Genomic DNA, 20776 nt, shown 5'->3' on the forward strand with positions numbered 1-20776 from the left:
GCTCCCGGGGTGGGCGGGGCATGGGCGGGGCCTCGTGTGCCGGCCCCACGGGAGGGGCGGAGGGGCCGTGCCCCGGGGGTGGTGCACCGGTGTGGGCGGGGCATGGGCGGGGCCTCGTGTGACCTCCCCACGGGAGGGGCGGAGGGGCCGTGCCCTGGGGGTGCACCCGGGGTGGGCGTGGCCTCGTGTCCCCTCCCCACCGGAGTGCGGGGGGCCGTGCCCTAGGAGAGATGCAGCCGGGGCGGGGCAGGGGCGGGGCCCTCGTGCGTCCGCCCCACAGAGGTGGCCGTGCCCTGGGGGTGGTGCACCCGGGGTGGGGCGGGGCAGGGGCGGGGCCTCGTGTGACCTCCCCACCCGAAGACGGGGGAGCCGTGCCCTGGGGGTGGTGCACCCGGGGTGGGCGTGGCCTCGGCCGTGCCCTAGGGGTGGGGCACCCGGGGCGGGGCGGGGCAGGGGCGGGGCCGGCTCGCGGGGCGCCTGCGTTCTCGACGTCTGCCGAGCCCCCGAGGCCAGGCTAATCTTAGAACGACGGCAGAGCACTCCAGGCTGCCCCCCAAAGTGCCGGGAGCGCGCAGCTCTGGTCTTAACGGAGTCGGGCTTAAGTCAAACTCGTTGCTGAGAGCCTGAAGGAGTAGCCTCCGACAATAGTGACATCTGACATTTGGCATGTTATCTTGCATTTTTCCCCATTATTACTGGCTTAATTTCTTGTCCCACACCTGTACACTTCGAAGTTCCATTATCCGTCAAAGTGGTCTGCATATGTTTAGTAAAAATAGTTGGTTTGAAAATATTCTATTTTTAAAGAGTTTGTTTTTTCCGAGAGACACAGAGAGGCAGAGACATAGGCAGAGGGAGAAGCAGGCTCCCTGCGGGTAGCCCCATGCGGACTCGATGCCAGGACCCCGAGGACACGACCTGAGAAGGGCAGATGCTCAACCATTGAGCCACCCAGGCGCCCAGAAAATATTTTATTTTAATGATTCTGCAAATATCAACACTAGTTGTGGTTAAGTCCTACGAGCTTTGTAATCTTTCACAACTCTTCAGCAAGGAGACAAGTGTGGCCTTATGGATAGAATCTTGGATTAGGAGTCTAATAAGGTACCAGAGATAAACCAAAAAACTCTGACTTTCCCTTAAAATTTCTAATTCATTTCTTACGAAATACCATTATTTCTATGTACAGAACTGGCAAAGGAAGTTACTAGGTGTTAACATTGTATTTATGGAAACCACTCCTTCAATAAATGTAACTAAGTACAAATATGCCAGTTATTGTACCTGGTATAGGGATAAAGAATAACGTTTTGAAGTAGGAGAATTTTTTTCTTTAGGGAGAAATATCTTTTCCCTATTTTTTTCTTTAGGGAAAAAAATTCCCCAAATAAGAATAGGTTGTATTGTGATGTAATTGTCAAGTCAAAACTGTCTATATTACCGAAGTTTTCATTTATTGTAACATCAAATTTGAAATAGCACATGGAGGAAAAAAAGATATGCAAACTTGAACAAACCTAAATAATTTCCATACTAAATTACATTGCTGTAAGCAGGATTTTTAAAAATGTATCATATACTGGACTCCCAATTTACAGTAAAAAAAAAAAAGGAGGGGGGACTGAATTAGAACATAGAAATTTAGGAATTAGGGGCTGCCCAGTGGCTCAGTAATCCTCTGCCTTCACTCAAGTCAGGATTCCAGGGTGCTGGGATGGAGTCCAGGTCAGCCAGGAGTCTGCTGCTCCCTCTCCCTCTGCTCCTCTCCCTGCTCCTGCCCATGTGCTCTCTCTCTCAAATAAATAAATCTTTTTGGAAAAAAAGAAATTTAGGAATTATGCAAACACCATACAATTTTTCTTGGAAATGACAAAGTTCCAAAGCTACCTTGATTTCTAGAGGTTTACATATTATTTTACAACTTGATTTTTTTCACTAGACAGTATATCTTGGACATAACTTTATATTAGCCTCATTCTTTTGACTAGTTGCTTAAAACTCCAGTGAATGGATGTATCTTTTTTTTTTCCCAATCAGTTTTCTGTTGATGTACCTTTATCTTGGCCCACTTGTGCAAATACCATCAGAGAGATAGCAGTGGAAATGCTGAGTCAACAGATAAATTCATTTTAAGTTTTGATAGAAACTCTTCCCCCAAAAAACTGCATGAAAAACAATACATTTCCTAATTCTTCATTTGATTTGTCAAATATCTGGATACTTGTGAATTTAGAAAGAAATGGGGAGGGATCCCTGGGTGGTGCAGCGGTTTGGCGCCTGCCTTTGGCCCAGGGCACGATCCTGGAGACCCGGGATCGAATCCCATGTCGGGCTCCCGGTGCATGGAGCCTGCTTCTCCCTCTGCCTGTGCCTCTGCCTCTCTCTCTCTCTCTCTGACTATCATAAATAAATAAAAATTTAAAAAAATTATAAAAAAAAAAAAAGAAATGGGGAAAATCTCCTCCTTCCCAGTTGCCTTTCACTTATGTCATGCCAAGAAATAAACAAGTTGTTTGAGAATCAATGATTCATATCATCTCAGCACTAGTAGACCTTTCCCAGGAGAATTAAACTATTTTTCTCCCTTTCATCCCACTTTAAGCCTTCCTGACTCTCTCTGAAGAGAAGAACTTGGACACTTGTCCAAGGAACAATGATTAAGACTCTCTTTTGACAAGACTTTTTACTATAAGAACTCTTAAATAAACTACGTCTGGCACTGTGTTACGTACGGGAAGAGCTATTCATCTTTCGAGAGAAAAAATCCTGCAGAAAAATATTTCTCAAATAATTAGTCATGAACATTGGAAAAAGAATTCTTGCATAATATGTGCTCTTGCAAAAGCCTAAATCAAATTGAATGCGATTTATTGAGACCAAGCACACATTGTTTCATTGTTTCCATATCTGTGTTCATACTACCTATGGTTTTTTTTTTTTTTAAGATTTTATTTATTTATTCATGAGAGACACAGATAGAGAGAGGCAGAGACACAGACAGAGGAGAAGCAGGCTCCATGCAGGGAGCCCGATGTGGGACTCGATCCTGGGACTCCAGCATCATGCCCTGGGCTGAAGACAGGCGCCAAACCGCTGAGCCACCCAGGGATCTCCACTACCTATGGTTTTAATGTATTCAGGAGAGCTTGAGGATGCCATGGAGAGTACATGAATTTACAATATATAATGACATTTTAGTTCAAAGCTAATTCACAAAATAGGTTATATAGAGACTATAGCTAAATTTTATTTTTTTTATTTTTTTATTTTTTAAGATTTTATTTATTAGGGACACAGAAAGAGAGACACAGGCAGAGGGAGAAGCAGGCTCCATGCAGGGAGCCCGACGTGGGACTCGATCCAGGGTCTCCAGGATCACACTCTGGGCTAGAGGCGGCGCAAAACCGCTCAGCCACCAGGGCTGCCCTATAGCTAAATTTTAAATAATTTGGAAAAAGATAATTGTAAGTGATGACACTGGCATAGAAATTTGAAATGGTGCTACTATTAAATTATTGAAAATTAAATAATCTTAAAGTGCTTAATGAAATTATTCCTTGGACACCTACTTTAATAATGCCATTTAGAAATTAATTTTTAAATTTTCCATTGTAAATTAATTTACAGTTAAATATAGCTTCTGTTATGTTGGGGGACAAAATTGAGAATAAATTTAAAATAAGGTAATGAACCACAGCAATTATAAACTACGTGGTGCACGGAATAACACTCCCCACCCTCAAAGGTGTTCTAATTCCTGGAACTCATGATCACTTTACCTTACATGGCAAAAGGACTTTGCATATATGATTTAAATTAAGGATCTTAAGAGAGGGAAATTATCCTGGATCATTCAAGTAGCCCTAGAGTTATCACAAAGGTCTTTAGAAAAGGGGGGCAGGAGGGTGGGTCAGAGGAAGAATAAGGGATGCAACAACAGAAGCAGAAGTCAGAGGTAGAGATTTGAAGATGCTAAACTGCCGGCTTTGAAGATGGGGAAGGGGACCACTAGCCAAGGAATGCAAGCAACTTCTAGTGGATATAAAAGGTAAGAAAAGAAATTCTCCCCCAGAGTCTTCAGAAGAACACAGGCTTGCTGACACCCCAATTTAAGCCGAGTAATCTGACCTACAGAACTGTACCTAATAAATTTTGCTTGAATCCAGTACATTTATGGCAATTTGCTACAGTAGCAATTGCAAACTGACACATTTTGTAAAATAGTTGCACCTAACTCTGACAAGTTATGGTCCATTATAGTCAAATATCAAAGTTGTGGGGGAAAGATGACAGCATGAGATTACCTTAATACCGACATCAGTTGAACCAGCTATTGGAGTTAAGAGCAATTCTTAGAAAACCATCCATGCAGTTTGCTTTATTTTATTTTTTAATAATAAATTTATTTTTTATTGGTGTTCAATTTGCAGTTTGCTTTAAATTAATCTACAAGGGAATGCGGGGGCGGCTCAGTGGTTGAGCGTCTGCCTTCCGCTTGGGTAGTGATGTGGGGTACGGGATCAAGTCCTGCATGGGACTCCCCGCGGGGAGTATGCTTCTCCCTCTGCCTATGTCTCTGCCTGTCTCTCTCTGTGTCTCTCATGAATGAATGAATGAATAAATAAATAATCTACAAGAATCCTATTATGGGGACGCCTGGGTGGCTCAGTGGTTGAACGTCTGCCTTTGGCTTAGGGGTGATCCTGGAGTCCTGGGATCGAGTCCTGCATCAGGCAAGCTGCAGGGAGCCTGCTTCTGCCTCTGCCTATGTCTCTGTCTCTCTGTGTCTCTCATGAATGAGTAAATAAAATCTTAAAACAAAAAAGAATCCTAGTATAAAGTGGGAAATTTCATCTTTTTTTTTTTTAAAGATTGTATTTATTTATTTATGAGAGGCACAGGGGGGCGGGGCAGAGACACAGGCAGAGGGAGGAGCAGGCTCCCTGCAGGGAGCCCGAGGTGGGACTCCACCCCGGGACTCCAGGGTCACGCCCTGGGCGGAAGGCGGGCGCCACACCGCTGAGCCACCCGGGCTGCCCTTTGGCTCAATTTCTACTTCCCACTCTTACACTTGTCTCTCTTTCAAAAATGATAATCCAAAAATAATAATAATAATAATCCAGACCAAAAGAGCAAGCCCAACTCTCGGTTTCTTTCCAAAGTCAAGTTTGAGAGGCGGGGCGCGGTTGGCGCCCCCGGTTTGGGCCAGCGCCGGGCTGGGCTGGGGGCGCTCGAGAGCGGGGGGCGGGGCGGCGGGGCGGCGGGGCGGCGGGGAGGGGGCGGAGCGGCCGAGAGCGGGGAGGAGGAGCGGGCGGAGGGGGCGGGGCGGCCGAGAGCAGGACCGCGGGCGCCGGGTGCGCGGCGGGCGGGCGGCGGAGAGCGGGGCTGCGGCGGAGAGCGGGGCTGCGGCCGGAGCAGGGAAGCGGGGTCCGGGTGCGCCGCGGGCCGGCGTCGGGGTGCGGCGGATGGCGCTCTCGGGGCCGCTGCTCGGGGGTGCGCGCCGGGCGGTCCTCAGGTCGGCGGAGGCTGCGCTCTGGGGTGAGCTCGAGGTCCCCGGGGGTCCCCGGGGAAGGAAGTGGCCCGGGTGGCGGTGCTCTCGCTCCTTGAGGCTACCGGTTAGACAGGAGACCCATGATTCTGGGCCCCTGGGAAGACAGCACCCACTCTCAGTTCTCGTTCCTTCGGGTCCCGGGCTGCTTGGGTCTGGGGGTGCCCCTGGGGGCCGCAGGGAGAGGTCAGCGCTGCTGCTCGGGGCAGGCGCGCGGGAAGAGGCTGGTGCTCCACCGGGCGGCGAAGGTGGGCTCGCGACGCCGGGGAGCCAGGGTGCCGGGGGAGCCAGGGTGCCCGGGGAGCCAGGGTGCCGGGGGAGCCAGGGCGCCCGGGGAGCCAGGGTGCCGGGGGAGCCAGGGCGCCCGGGGAGCCAGGGTGCCGGGGGAGCCAGGGTGCCGGGGGAGCCAGGGCGCCCGGGGAGCCAGGGTGCCGGGGGAGCCAGGGCGCCCGGGGAGCCAGGGTGCCGGGGGAGCCAGGGCGCCGGGGGAGCCAGGGTGCCGGGGGAGCCAGGGTGCCGGGGGAGCCAGGGTGCCCGGGGAGCCAGGGTGCCGGGGGAGCCAGGGTGCCCGGGGCGCCAGCTTCGCGAGCGACCCCTGGGACCCACTGGGGGGCCGCGCTCGGGGCTTGATGGCAACAGTCGCCTGAGATTATAACACGTTACAGCTATTAAAGTCCCGTGCTGATTTCACAGGCGGCAGAACAAGCCAGAGAAACAAGGGTGTTAGTGGAGGCCTCGGGTGCAGTACTCGGAGCAGGCTTCCTTCCAGTCCCTTCTTTTTGCTTCCCATGCTGCCTCTCCTTTAGCACAATTTTTATTTGTGGATGCAGCTGCAGAGACTGTGGCGTAACACTGTGCCCCCAGCTCTCCCTCCCAGTTCTTCCACTTGAACTGTTGGTACCTCCTCTGTAGTTTAAAATGTGCTTTAAAAAAATTTTTTTTAAATTTATTTATTCCTAAGAGACACAGAGAGAGAGAGGCAGAGACATAGGAGAGGGAGAAGCCGGCTCACGGGGACTCGATCCCAGGACCCCAGGGTCCCAGGATCACGTCCTGAGCCGAAGGCAGATGCTCAACCGCTGAATCACCCAAGCGTCCCTAAAATGTGCTTTTTCTCTGCAAACTTGTTTGTTGAGCACCTAGTAATGCAGGCCTCCTGCTGGGGATGCAGCCTCTGCAGTTCAAGTCACGGTTTTGGGAAGAGACAGACACAAGGAAACAGTCCCCACACATGGCCTCATGAGACAGCTATGGAAAAAGCTACGATTGTACCTGAGTTGGAGAAAGTGGTAGAGAAAAGGTGCATTTTCATTTAAAAATTTTTACTAGTGTGGTGCCTGGCTGGCTCCATTGGTAGAACGTGCAACCCTTAATCTCAGAGTTGTAAATTCAATCCCCAGATTCGGTGTAGAGATTACCTAAATTTTTCAAAAAAAATTCTACTAGTGATATATTATTATGTTCCCATTATATTCAAATAGACAATAAAGCACAGCCTGCGTTCCCCTTTATATACCCTCCCACATTCCACCCTCCTCTCCAGATGTGGTTTGGTACCCGTCCTTCTAAACACGTCTCTATGGTTTAGAATTTATGCCCCAGAATTCCTGTCCCTGCAATCGTACTCCCCAGGAATAGTTTCATATTTCCTTCCAGATGTTTTTCTGGACATTTATGAAACCTAAGTATTATATTGTCTTATGTGCATATAGATCTCAAAGGGGAAGCTTTTTCATTTAGCAATACGGACATCTCTCCAAGTCACTAAATGTAGGTCTGCCTCTTTCCTTGTAAATGCTCCGTGGTATGCTTCATCATTACTTTTTTTTTTTTTAATTTTTATTTATTTATGATAGTTACAGAGAGAGAGAGGCAGAGACACAGGCAGAGGGAGAAGCAGGCTCCATGCACCGGGAGCCCGATGTAGGATTCGATCCCGGGTCTCCAGGATCGCGCCCTGGGCCAAAGGCAGGCGCCAAACCGCTGTGCCACCCAGGGATCCCCGCTTCATCATTACTTTAACCATTTCCTGTATGAACATTTAGGTTGCTTCCAATTGCCAGGATGGGTTTCTGATCTTTCAACCAAGACTTTCCAAAGAGAATGCAGTCAATCCTTGTCTTCTTCATGACTTGAGGCTGCTAACAAGCGAGGTGGTTACTTAATCAGTGACCCCTGTAACACTGAAAATGGCCTTTGTCTCCTGCATTTCCATGAAGACAAAAGCTTGCTGTCTACCTTTATTCTCTGAAGCTATCCTCTCAAATCTTTTTCTGCTAGTTTTGTTGTTCTTATCTTCCTTTTAGCTTCTGTTTAGACTTAGGCAGAAGCAGGATCCCAAATCTGACCTACTAAGTCATGTGCACTATAGCCGAGTGCCTTCCTGACACACCTGTGTGGTGGCAGGAAGTGAGTGAACTCTGACGTACTCCATCCTGCCCTATCTTTGCCCTGAGTTCTGACCTCTGTAAGATAATAAGTAGCTTTCTGGGAGGTAGCCAGGTTGTATACAGGCCTTTACTTGATCCTTGTCCTGGGGCTGCAAATAACAGTGGAAAACACAGAGGTACCCTTGTCAACATGAATCAACTGCCAGAGTAGAGGATGCTTTAAATAAGGAGGGAGGTTGGGGAAGGTGGGGACCTGGGGACTGGTTGGGCTCTTTAAGGGAAAGTACTGTGATGAGAATAGTAAAAGGAGATGGAGAAGACAAGTGACTTTGAGAAGCTGAAAGATAGTGTAAGGTGGTCCCATCTGCTGTTAAACTCACCATTTCATGAAGTAAATGCATTGCCTTACCTAAAACTTCCATCTTAACCTTCATTCACTAGGATGGTTGTTCACATGCTTTTCACATTTTGCTGTAAGTGGTTGCCAAAAAAATCAAAATATTTATTAAAGTGATTATATCAGAAGTTATAAAATGTTCACCCTAAACCCAAATACCCATTTGAGAAATAAGCACAGCAAATGTTTTTCCTAATATTTTCTCTCCAAAGTAACAATCATTATTTCTACTATATTCTTTCTAGGTTATGTGTTGTTTATATTGACCGTTACATGGCCCCTAGTATAGTTTTCAATATTCAACAGATACTGACATGGGTTTTCTAAAGTGTCAACATCCCAAAGAAGAGGAGGGATGAACCAGAGAATTTATTTTATAACTGTGGCAAGAGTGAGTTGCTATTATTATGATTGTTGTTATTATTAAACAAAAACTGTTATGTCAAATAAGTACATTTTTCACATCAAAACTTTATTTATTTGAAACTATAAAAAGTATACCAAAATGAATTGGTAGGAAATAATGGTAGACTATTTCTTTTTTTTTAAGATTATATGTATTTATTCATGAGAGACAGAGAGGCAGAGACAGGCAGAGGGAGAAGCAGGCTCCCCACGGGGAGCCCAGTGCAGAACTCGGTCCCAAGACCCCAGATCACGACCTGAGCCAAAGGTAGATGCTCAACCACTGAGCCACCCAGGCTCCTGGTAGGTTATTTATAAGAAATTTAGTTTAGTATTTTTTTTAAGATTTTATTTATTTATTCATGATAGAGAGAGAGAGAGAAAGAGAGAGAGAGGCAGAGAAAACAGGCAGAGGGAGAAGCAGGCTCTATGCAGGGAGCCCAACTTGGGACTCGATCCCAGGACTCCAGGATCATGCCCTGGGCCAAAGGCAGGCACTGAGCCGCTGAGCCACCCAGGGATCCCCTAGTTTAGTATTTTAAAGTACAACATATAGTATAAGACTATGCTATACAATAATATAGAAAAGAAGCTAAGTTTATGAAAAAATAAATTCAGAACCCAAGTCATGTATATGGTTTCTATATTTAGTTTCCTTAAACATACAATTAATTAAATTGCATTAGGCTAATTGAAATTAAATAATTTAAAGGATAGGGGTGCCAGGATGGCTCAGTTGGAAGAGCACAGTGACTCTTGATATTGGTCATGAGTTTGAGCCCCAGTTGGGTGTAGAAGTTATCTAAATAAATAAATAAACTTTAAAAAATTCAAAGAATAATTGAATCTAGAATTTAGAAATAATGTTGAAGTAATCCTAAATTTCTTAAGTTTTTTGTTTGGAAAAAGTGCTTATTTCTACAGGTCTCCTTACTAAAAAGACCTGATAATTGTAGTAGAAAAGCAAACTTCTAAACATGTAAACAGTATGGATCAGAGCATTCTGAATTATACTAGATCTTCAATTTGCATAGTCTAATATGATGTGATTTTAAATATTTTTAGGTCATCGTACTTATTTCAAACAAATTTGGGTTGGTAGGTTGATTTTTTAAATTTTTGTTGAACTGTAGTTATTTGAAAAACAGCAAATGCAGAGACAGGCGTTTTCTGAACTCCTCTTACCCATCTAAAGACAGATCCTCCAAAAGGATCTCAACTGTCATAAATCCCTTCCCCCAGAATTTCATCAACCAGGGAAGATTAACTCATCATAGGAAAGGAGATCAGAACTCAACACCACACCCAGATTTTGTCACAAACTGTCAAACTTTCTATCTCTGTTCCTCTTAGGGCCTATTCATCCTTCCTAAACATCATTTACTCTCCTCTAAGAAGCCTAAGACCCTTCTCCATTTTCCCTGTTAAAGATGAGAATTCTAGGGGCGCCTGGGTGGCTCAGTAGTTGAGTGTCTGCCTTTGGCTCAGGTCGTGATCCCAGAGGGCTGGGATCGAGGCCCACATCGGTCTTCCAGTATGGGACCTGCTTCTCTCTCTGCCTGTGGCTCTCTCTCTCTGTGTGTGTGTCTCTCATGAATAAAAAAAAAAAAAAAAAAAAAAAAAGGATGAGAATTCTAATTTTTTATCTAAAAAATATATATTTTTAAATTTTTACCTTTTCTACCTTCATCCATTTCTCCCACCCCATACTCCCTGCCTCTGGCAACCACTAATCTGTTCTGTGTCTATAAGCTTGGGCTTTGAGAGTTTATTTTTTTTGTTTGTTTTAGGTTCCACATATGAGATCACACATTATATTTGCTTTTCTCTGACTTAGTGTAATAATACCCATGTCTCAAATGACAAGAGTTCATTCTTTTTTATGGCTGAATAATATTCGTGTGTGTGTGTGTGTACTACAATTTCTTTATCCATTGACACTTGGATTGTTTCCATATCTTGGCTGTTATTTTTATTTTTTTAAGGATTTATTTATTTATTTATTTATTTATTTATTTATTTATTTATTTATTTATTTGAAAGAGAGAAAGCGAGAGTACAAGCAGGGGGAGACAGAGCAGCAGGCTCCCCACTTAGCAGGGAGCCCGGCGTGGGGCTGCATCCCAGGACTCTGGGATCAGGACTTGAGCAGAAGGCAGATGCTTAACAGACTGAGCCACCCAGGTGCCCCATATCTTAGCTGTTATTAATAATGCTTCAGTAAACATGGGAGTGCATATAGCTTTTCAAGATAGCATCTTCATTGTCTTCAGATAAATACCAGGAGTGGAAATGCTGGATCATATTGTAGTTCTATTTTAAAATTTTTTAAAGATTTTATTTATTTATTCATGAGAGACACAGAGGGAAGCAGAGACATAGGCAGAGGGAGAAGCAGGCTCCCTGCAGAGAGCCCGATGTGGGACTCCATCCCGAGACCCCAGGATCACGCCCTGAGCCGAAGGCAGATGCTCAACTGCTGAGCCACCAGTCATCCCCCTATTTTTAATTTTTTGAGGAACCTCCATACTGTTTTCCACAGTGGCTGCACCAATTTACATTCCCACCAATAATGCACGAGGGTTCCCTTTCCTCCACATCCTCACCAACATTTATTATGTCTTATCTATGGATAATGGCCGTTCTAGCTGGAGTGAAGTGATAACTCATTCTGGTTTCAATCTGCATTTCCCTGATGATTAATGATGTTGAACATCTTTTCATTTGTCTTTTGGCCATCTATATGTTTTTTTTTTAAGATTTTGTTTATTTATTTGAAAGAGAGTGAGAGTGAGAGAGATCACAGAAAGAGAGGTAGAAAGAGAAGCAGTCTCCCTGCTGAGCAGGGAGCCTGATGCAGGGCTGGATCCCAGGACCCTAAGATCATGACCTGAACTGAAGGCAGATGTTTAACAACAGAGCCACCCAGGCATTCCATCTGTATGTCTTTGGAAAAATGTCTGTTCAGATCTTCCACTCATTATGCTTTTGTATATTATATATAGATCTGTAGCAGAAATCATATATATATATATATGTATAATGTGATCTATTGTGCACACTTTTCTGCATTTTTTCTCACTTAGGTATTTAGAAGTTTCCATGGCAGTACACATAACTCTCTTAACCACTGCTTGTATTCCACAGTATGGATTGCCACAGTTTATTTAACCAGTCTCCTGATGGACATTTTGGTTTCTATTTTTTGCTGTTAAAATTTTTTTTCCAATAATTATCATTGTACATACCTCTTTGTGTATATGCACAAGTATTTTACTAGAATAGATACCTATAAATGAAACTAATTGGGCTGGGGACAAGTGGCATTTAACAGTCTTCAAGGAGAGTAAGAGTGTGTCAGGTAGAGATGAGGAAGGGAGGTATTCCCTTCAGAAAGAAGTGTGCAGGGATCCCTGGGTGGCTCAGAGGTTTAGCCCCTGCCTTCGGCCCAGGGTGTGATCCTGGAGACCCAGGGTCAAGTCCCATGTCGGGCTCCCTGCATGGAGCCTGCTTCTCCCTCTGCCTATGTCTCTGCTTGTGCTCTCTCTCTCTCTCTGTCTCTCTCATGAATGAATAAATAAAAATTTTTTTTAAAAAAATCTTAAAAAAAAAGAAAAAAGTGTGCATAAATCATGAAGGAAGGCGAAAAAATATACTTAAAGATTGCACTGTATAGATTATCTAAATTTCACAGCAACTCAGAAAGGTTAAATAATAGTATTCCTGTTTTACAAATAAGAAACTAAGTCCCAGAGAGTTTATATAATCTGCCCAGGATTACAGAGCTAAATGGACAAGCCAGGATTTGAACCTGGTTTATCTGACTCTAGAATCCCTGCTCTTTCCATTGTAAAAATGTAGTGAGAGCACATGTATACTTTTAACGTAGCTGGAGGGAAGGGTTATTGAGGCAGAGGAGGAATGAGGAAGAGGAGAAGGTGTGGTAAATTATGCTGGTAAAGTAGGTTGAAGGACATAATAGAACGTACTAAGGAGTATGGACTGTGTCCTATAATGTAGGCTGTAGGTAATACCCAGGTGAGGCTAGATTTACCACTGTGCCAACAGCCAAACTGGAGTTTATTTAAAAATTAGGCTCAAAAATGTGAAAAATCAGGTACAGCTTGTGTTACTCTCGGGAAGCCCTCAAGAGAACCCTACATCATCCCAATAAATCCCAAACAGACAGTTTTCCTTCAGTGTAGGAACTGATTGCTGTTTCTTTGATCAAGCAAAGGATGAAGTGGTTGATTTACACGTGGAAGCCCCCTTGTACAAAAAGATACACTAAAAAAAAAAAAAAAAAAGATACACTATAGCTTTACCTAAAGAATTAGTGTGGACTGGAGGCTCATACCATGAGAGGCTTGGGGGAGCTGAGACTTATTAGGGGAATATTTGTACTTTGGCTCAGAGTGGAAAGCTAGGAAAACTATTCCTCACTGATTATAAACCTGTTTTCCAATGCCCCCCCCCAAAGTATAGCTGAATTAGAGAAAGTTCAAGGTCAATTTGATTCTACAATATAAGAAAAACATAACTGGGGGTACCTGGGTGGCTCAGAGGTTGAGCATCTGCCTTTGGCTCCAGTCATGATCCCGGGGTTCTGGGATCGAGTCCTGCATCAGGCTTCCGGCAGGGAGCCTGCTCCTCCCTCTGCCTGTGTCTCTGCCTCTTTCTCTGTGTCTCTCATGAATAAATCGATAAAATCTTAAAAAAAAAAAAAAAGAAAAGAAAAGAAAAATACGTAACTATCTCTGATTCAGTGGCAGAGGTTACATGCTGAGATGATGTTTGCTTCCCAGTGTGAAGTACCACAGTCTTGATTTTAACAGTTTTTTAAATTACCACACTTCTCCAGTTCCTAACAATGAGGTACTCAGGAACAAGTGTGAACTCAGCCTACTGACTTTTTATATCTGGGAATTCACAAAACAGCATGTTGAGTGAGAAATAGTTTTATCCCAGGCATTTTAAAGATCTAATCTTGTAGATAACATGAGCTGACTTTTCAAAATCTGAAGAGGATGGGGAAATTTGTATTTGTATTTTTTTTATTTTGTTTACTGTGATAGAAATATACATAACATAAAATATGTCATTTTAACCATTGTTGAACGTACAATTCAGTGGCATTAATTATATTCACAACATCGCGCAGTCATCACCACTGTATTTCCAAAAATTTTCATCACTCCAAACAGAAACTCAAGCCCACTGGGGAATAGCACCTTTCCCTCCAACTCCTGGTTACCTCAAACCTACTTTCTATGAATTTACCTGTTCTAGATATTTCAAATAAGTGGAATCATAAAATATTTGTCATTTTGTGTTTGGCTTACTTCACTTAGCATGTTTTCAATGTTGTAGTTTCGTGCTGTAGTTATGTGTTAGAATTTCATTCCTTTTTCTGGCAGAATGATATTCCATTGTGTGTGTATCCTACATTTTATTTACCCGTTCATCTGTTGAATGAGCTTGGGTTGTTTCCACCTTTTGGCCTTTGTGAGTGATTGTGAATAATGCTGTTATGAACATTGATGTCTTTGTTTGAGTCCCTGTTTTCAGATCTTTTGGGTACATACCTTGGAGTGAAATTGCTGGGAAACCTGTATTTTTAAACTATTGTATTCGTCCATTTCCCCATCTTTTGCTATCAGTGAGAAAGGCAAATGAAAGTAGAACAGTGTTTGGTTTTTATAAGAAAATATGGTGCTTCAGAACTCACTTTTGGCTTTTCTTAACTACTTAATAAATAGAACCATAAAACATCTCTTTTGGCCTATGTTTAATCCACAGACCTTATTTAAATTTCATCAATTTTCCCACTGATGTTTCTTATCTGCAGGAAATTTACTGAGACGTGAAAGGATGAACCAAGGAAGAATGGGAACCTCTGGTTCATACGTGGTGTTCTCCAACTAGTTCTTTACATTTAATGCTCTATTTTGGACTACTTACATTAAATAATATTCCATTGTATAAATGTACCACTTATAACCATTCCCTTATGGATAGACTTCCAGCTTCTTTCCATTTTTCAGTATTGTAGAGAATGCTGCCAACATATATATTTATACATACACACATTTGTATGTATTCGCGCTAATACTTCTGTATTAAGATAGATTCCTAAAAGTAAAATTGTGAGGTAAAAAAGATATACCTACATAAAATGTCATTAGGGCTAAATTTTCCTTTCAAAAGGTTTTAACATTACACATTCCCAACAATGTACAAGAGTACTAATTTCCTCATACCCTCACTAATATTTGGTGTTATCAAATCTTTATTTACAAACCTGACAAAATTTGAAAACTTTTGTTTACATCTTGTATTTCCTTCATAAGTAGTGAGACAGGGCATTTTTTTACATTTTATTAACCATCTGTATTTTTCAAGTCAAGTTCCCTGTTTTTGTTTTGACTGTTTTCCTAGTGAGAATTTTGTCCTTTTCCTATTTGTACGGGCTCTATTAATACTAATGTTTTGTCTTTTCTATGTTACAAATATTTTGTTCCTGCCTGCCACTTGTCTTATTATAGCACTTTTATGAGGTCAATTCTTTATGACTTTTGATTTTGCCATGTTTAGAATGGCTTTCTTATCCCAAGATCTAAATTATCTGCTCATATTTTCTATTAGTATTTCTAAGATACTAGTTTTTAGGTTGAAATTTTAATTTATTTACACGTAAGGAATGAGGCCATAGCCTGCTTAAAGTTTCTTCCTGATGCCTAGCTACATATTTATTGAACAAAATTTCCCCATTGATCTGACTGTTACCAAATACCTAATTCTCATAGATAGAATATTGTGTGTTTCTGGACTTAGACATTTAAACCTTTTCCTGTGCCAGTTTATACTATTTAAACCAATTTCACTTTGTAAGATCTTTAATATTTTAAGCAGAATTTGGAGCATTATTAGTTACCTTTTTTTACAGTAGTCATTTTGTTGTAAAATATTAGTATGTTTTATTTTTATCCTATTTTTAAAAATCTTTTGGGTTTTCTTTCATGTTTAAAAAAACAATTTGGGGGCAGCCCTGGTGACGCAGTGGTTTGGTGCTGCCTGCAGCCTGGGGTGTGATCCTGGGGACCAGAATCGAGTCCCACATCGGGTTCCCTGCGTGGAGCCTGCTTCTCCCTCTGCCTGTGTCTCTGCCTCTCTCTGTGTGTCTATGAATAAATAAATAAAATCTTAAAAAAAAAAAGAAATTGGAGGGCAGCCCCGGTGGCGCAGCGGTTTGGCACCGCCTGCAGCCCAGGGCGTGATCCTGGAGACCCGGGATCGAGTCCCGCGTAAGGCTCCCTGCGTGGAGCCTGCTTCTCCCTCTGCCTGTGTCTCTGCCTGTGTCTCTGCCTGTCTCTCTCTCTCTCTCTGATTGAATAAATAAATAAATCTTAAAAAAAAACCAAAACAATTTGGACCTACAGAAAGTTGCAAAGGTAAAAAAGAGTTCCCTTTATTCTTACTCAACTTCCCCTAATATAAGCATCTTACATAGTACAGTTTTTGAAATCAGGAAATATTGACATAATACTGTGAACTAATCCACAGACCTTATTTAAATTTCATCAATTTTCCCACTGATGTTTCTTATAGTCCTATATCCAATCCAGGATCCTATGTTGTATTACGCTGTATGACTCTTTAGTCTGCTTTAATCTGTGATAGTTCCATAGTCTGTCATAACTTTGACACCTTTTAAGAGTACTGGTTCTTTGTAGATTGAGTTTATCTGAGATTTTCTTCTGATTTGATTCAGAGTATACATTTTGGCAAAAATACTAAGGAAGTGATGTAATCTTCTTTGAGCATATCAGAAAGTACGTGATGTCAACATTTCTTACTAGTGATCTTTGAATAATTGGTTAATGTAGTATCTTTCAGCTGATTCCTTTTGTAATTAGTAGGTATCTCCTAGGGAGATACTCTCCTATTTCTCATCATAATTTCACCCACTAACTCTAGCATCCACCAACATCTCTTGCTGAAATAATTATTATTGGATTGTCAACCTAATGGTGATTTTCTCTTCAAAATTCGTTCTACATTTATAAATTGAAATAATCCCTTCTCCCCATTTACTCAATTATATCCTTATATCAATATGGACCCATGGATTTATTTTATGGGTTATTACCCAGTACCATATTATGTTATCAATTATTTTTTTAAGGTTTTTTTTTTTTAAGTTTTTATTTATTTAAGTAATCCCTACACCCAATGTAGGGCTTGAGCTGACAACCCCAAGATCAAGGGTCACATGCTCTTCGGAGCCAACCAGGCGCCTCACCAATTATTTAACAGATAGTAACAGTGCCTGTAAGTACTTACAAGTGTAGTCTCAAATGTAAGGTTCCCACATCTAACATATGGCTTATTATCTTCGCTTGCAAGGGGAAATTAAAATTTTCTTAACATTATAAGTTGGATCATGGTAAGACTTACAAATTATTTGCAAGATTCAGTTACCAAATAGTGAATGTGTACTTACAAGCTCCACAGAATTAAGGACTTGGAGAGTAGAATATGAGCTGGCCAAGGCCAGCCATTATGCATGGAGGGCGAGATGGTAGGCTCTTACAGGGTGTGTGCAAAATACACAGTATGGTGAAGTCAAAAGATCAACTACAGTTAGCTGACTGGAGCCAGAGGGAAACTCCTTTGACCTGCTTTCCAGATATTAATAGCAATGTTATTTTGAAGGTGCCTAAATTATTTTATTCTTTCCAGGTTTGAAGTCAATAAAAGGAAGCTGCCACAATTTTTGTACTGCTATTTTTAAAGATGTCACTTATAAGGAACTTAAAAACCTCTTGAATTCCAAAAAAATTATGTTAATTGATGTTAGAGAGACATGGGAAATTGTCAAGTATGGAAAAATCCCTGGGTCTGTCAATATACCACGTAAGTGACATGTATCTCGAACTGATTCATCCCACAAAAGTATATATTGAGTAATTTACTGTATCTAAAATTTAATTCAAATTCTTTTTTTTTCAGTGGGTGAGGTAGGTGAAGCTCTACAGATGAACCCAAAAGACTTCAAAGAGAAGTACAATGAAGTAAAGCCATCCAAATCTGACAGTCTAGTGTTTTCTTGTTTAGCCGGAGTGAGAAGCAAGAAGGCATTGGACACAGCAATATCCCTGGGCTTTAACAGGTGCATAGATAAAGTATAAAATGTATTCAAGAATGTGCATAGCAATGTTTCATATGTATTACATTTTTACTGGTCTACTGAAAAATTTCTTATAATTACTGTGTTAGTAATTGTAGGCTCTTATATTTTCATCCTACTCAAAAGTAACTCTTATAAATAGGCTTGAGGTCTAGAGTAGTCATTGTATCTCTAAATCACTAAAGTTTCTATCAACCTTGTGTTATAAAGCAGGAGGAAAGTTTACAGCACTAACCTTGCTATATGTTTTCAGTGCTCAACACTATGCTGGAGGATGGAACGAATGGGCAACCCATGAATTTTCAGAGAAGAAACATGAAAATTGAATTCTGGAACACAAGTTGGCTCTTTTCTTGTGTACATGCAGCCTAGGATAGTGAAATGAACAAAAGAATAACAATCTAGCCCTGGCATCACTGGCTAATGGGAAGGGGATTTTGTGTAATTCAATTATTTGTTGAATCTTTCCCTTAACTATAAATTGAGAATACTACTTGCCCTTAGCTATTTCCAAAAGCTACTGATAATTGAAATAATGTATATGACTTGCCATGGAAATATAAGGTTGGGATTCTCGAATTTTTAAATAGTTTAGTATAGTACAATAGTTTTCCTGAAGCCTGGGTTACTTATAATACCTAATCATATTGTATGACCATTTGTGTTAGCATAGCGTCTATTCATTGAAGAGGCTATGAGCTAGACAAGTTATCTTTTTAAATGATTAAAATACTTTTTTCCTTTGTAAATTTCCCAATTTTAGAAAATTCATAAAAGTTATTTTCCTATTATGATATACAGTACAGATATTTTTGTGGATCTACTTTTCACCCATGAGTATTTACTGAATGTTGAATAATATAAAACAGCTAGTAAGCATTTCTTGAACATCTTTTCTTAGTTTAGATCCTATGCTAAATATTCCAAATGCTAAAAAGATAATAAAAAAGATGTGATTCTTCTCTGAATATGTTTGATTTCTAGCAGAAACTTATAAAACTTTATCAGCTTATAAAAGTTAAATTTAAAAAAGCGGACTTAGTCTTAAAACACCAAGAATCTGAGATCCAGAATAGTAGGTGAAATATGAACAATGAAAATACATTAACACCACCCAAAAACTTATGGCAGTGTTGTAACCAGCATGATAGTGATACGATCTGCAACTTAAAAAATTAATATGATCTATAAAGATAGAAATAACAACAGTGATTGCTTCTGTAGAGGGAAGATTAACTGGAAAAAGCAAGGAGGGAAATTTCTAGGGTGATGGAATTGCTTTAGATCTTGATTGAGGTGTTGGTACACAGTATACATTCATCAAAATTCACTGGACACTTGAAAACATACATTTTCTGTAAATTAATCTCAATTAAAAATAATGAAAATAGGAGGGAAAAAGTTTAAATGTAAAAGACTCTCACTAGCATGAGTATATGCCTTTGGAATGTCAAGTCCTATATTTATCAATGCCCTAGTGCACTGGTGCTTCCTTCCATCTGTGCCTTTCCAGACCCAAATGTGTTTGGTCTCTTTTATGTAGTCATTCAGACCACGTAGGCCTAGGAAGTAACTATAAGAACTTGGTTTGTCGGGGGATCCCTGGGTGGCGCAGCGGTTTGGCACCTGCCTTTGGCCCACCGCGCGATCCTGGAGACCCGGGATCGAATCCCACGTTGGGCTCCCGGTGCATGGAGCCTGCTTCTCCCTCTGCCTGTGTCTCTGCCTCTCTCTCTCTCTCTGTGTGACTATCATAAATAAATAAAAATTAAAAAAAAAAAAAAAAGAACTTGGTTTGTCCTAAATGATATTATAAAGCCATGGGGAATCTGGGGTAGAGATGTGATGTGGCCACCTTGAACTTCTATTTCTGATAATGTCAGTCTAGTTTCTAGCAGAGCAAATTCCCTACAAGAACTAGAAAAGCTGGGAAAAAAAAAAAAAACACCTGCACACATGCATGAATGCAGGCTCCTTGATGTTGGTTCATCCTCTACAGCTTTCCTTCTCTCTGCATCATATAGCTCTTCAAATCCTCGCTGCCTTAGTAATTCCTTCATGGCTTTAAACTGATCTTATTGATATACCTATATAGACAAATGTTACTAGGACAAATATACTAAGGTGGGATTTGAAGAGACACAATCTGAGAGAGAAGGGAAGTTGTGGTTGAAGTACTGGGCCCATCAAGAAATAAGAACCTGGGTAAATACACCAACCATTTTAGTTGGAAGCCCTGGGAAACTATACCCGAGGAGTAAAGGTGACCCAGAAATTGACCAACCCTCAGAAAATGTAAGACCAGCTTTGAATCCACTAAATCCCTGAATTGAGGTGATCTTCCTGATACCCTAAGTACCTACCAGCAGTAAATCTTCTTGTAAGAAAGATGTCATTAGCTGGCGCAAGGGGTTGGCAACAATAAGTATTTTAGGTTTATGGGCCTTAAGGTCTCTATTGCAACTAGTCAGCTCTGCTACTGTAGCACAAAGCAACGAGAGACAATACACAAATGAGTGAGTGTGGCTGTATCTCCACCAAACTATGGCCACTTTGGTTTGAATTTTATATTTCATGTGTTCCAAATAATCTTCTTTTATTTTTCAGCCATTTAAAAATATGGCAAACATTCTTAGCTCAAAGGCCAGGCAAAGCTAGACGGCAGGTAGGATTTGACCCATGGGGCATAGCCATGAACCACAAATATTCCCTACAGTTCTTCATATTTAATGTTCAGAATTCTATAAAACTTATCAGAAATAGCAGTAAATAAGACCTCATGATTGAAAAAGAAGAAAAACAACAGAACAAGGTAGAAAAAGAAGGAAAAAAGACACAATAGAAAC

The 20776-nt window shown here is 41.5% G+C and overlaps 1 protein-coding gene across 1 annotated transcript; it reads left to right on the forward strand.

The window, feature by feature from the left end:
* Positions 1–5370: 5370 nt before the first annotated feature.
* LOC112923179 (thiosulfate sulfurtransferase/rhodanese-like domain-containing protein 3) lies at positions 5371–18898 on the forward strand. Its single transcript, XM_026002920.2, has 4 exons — positions 5371–5538; positions 17483–17656; positions 17753–17912; positions 18184–18898. The coding sequence occupies exons 1-4, from the start codon at positions 5466–5468 to the stop codon at positions 18254–18256; spliced, it is 480 nt and encodes a 159-aa protein (XP_025858705.1). The 5' UTR covers positions 5371–5465; the 3' UTR covers positions 18257–18898.
* The last annotated feature ends 1878 nt before the right edge of the window (positions 18899–20776 follow it).

The sequence above is a fragment of the Vulpes vulpes genome, chromosome 1 (genome assembly GCF_048418805.1).
Source record: "Vulpes vulpes isolate BD-2025 chromosome 1, VulVul3, whole genome shotgun sequence".
Lineage (NCBI taxonomy): Eukaryota > Metazoa > Chordata > Mammalia > Carnivora > Canidae > Vulpes > Vulpes vulpes.

Bases quoted from the DNA above. Each gene is read 5' to 3' on its own strand.
- LOC112923179 (XM_026002920.2), top strand. From the start codon at position 5,466: ATGGCGCTCTCGGGGCCGCTGCTCGGGGGTGCGCGCCGGGCGGTCCTC. The intron at 17,657-17,752 runs GTAAGTGACATG...TTTTTTTTTCAG, and splicing joins TGGGTCTGTCAATATACCAC to TGGGTGAGGTAGGTGAAGCT. The intron at 17,913-18,183 runs GTGCATAGATAA...ATATGTTTTCAG, and splicing joins ATATCCCTGGGCTTTAACAG to TGCTCAACACTATGCTGGAG.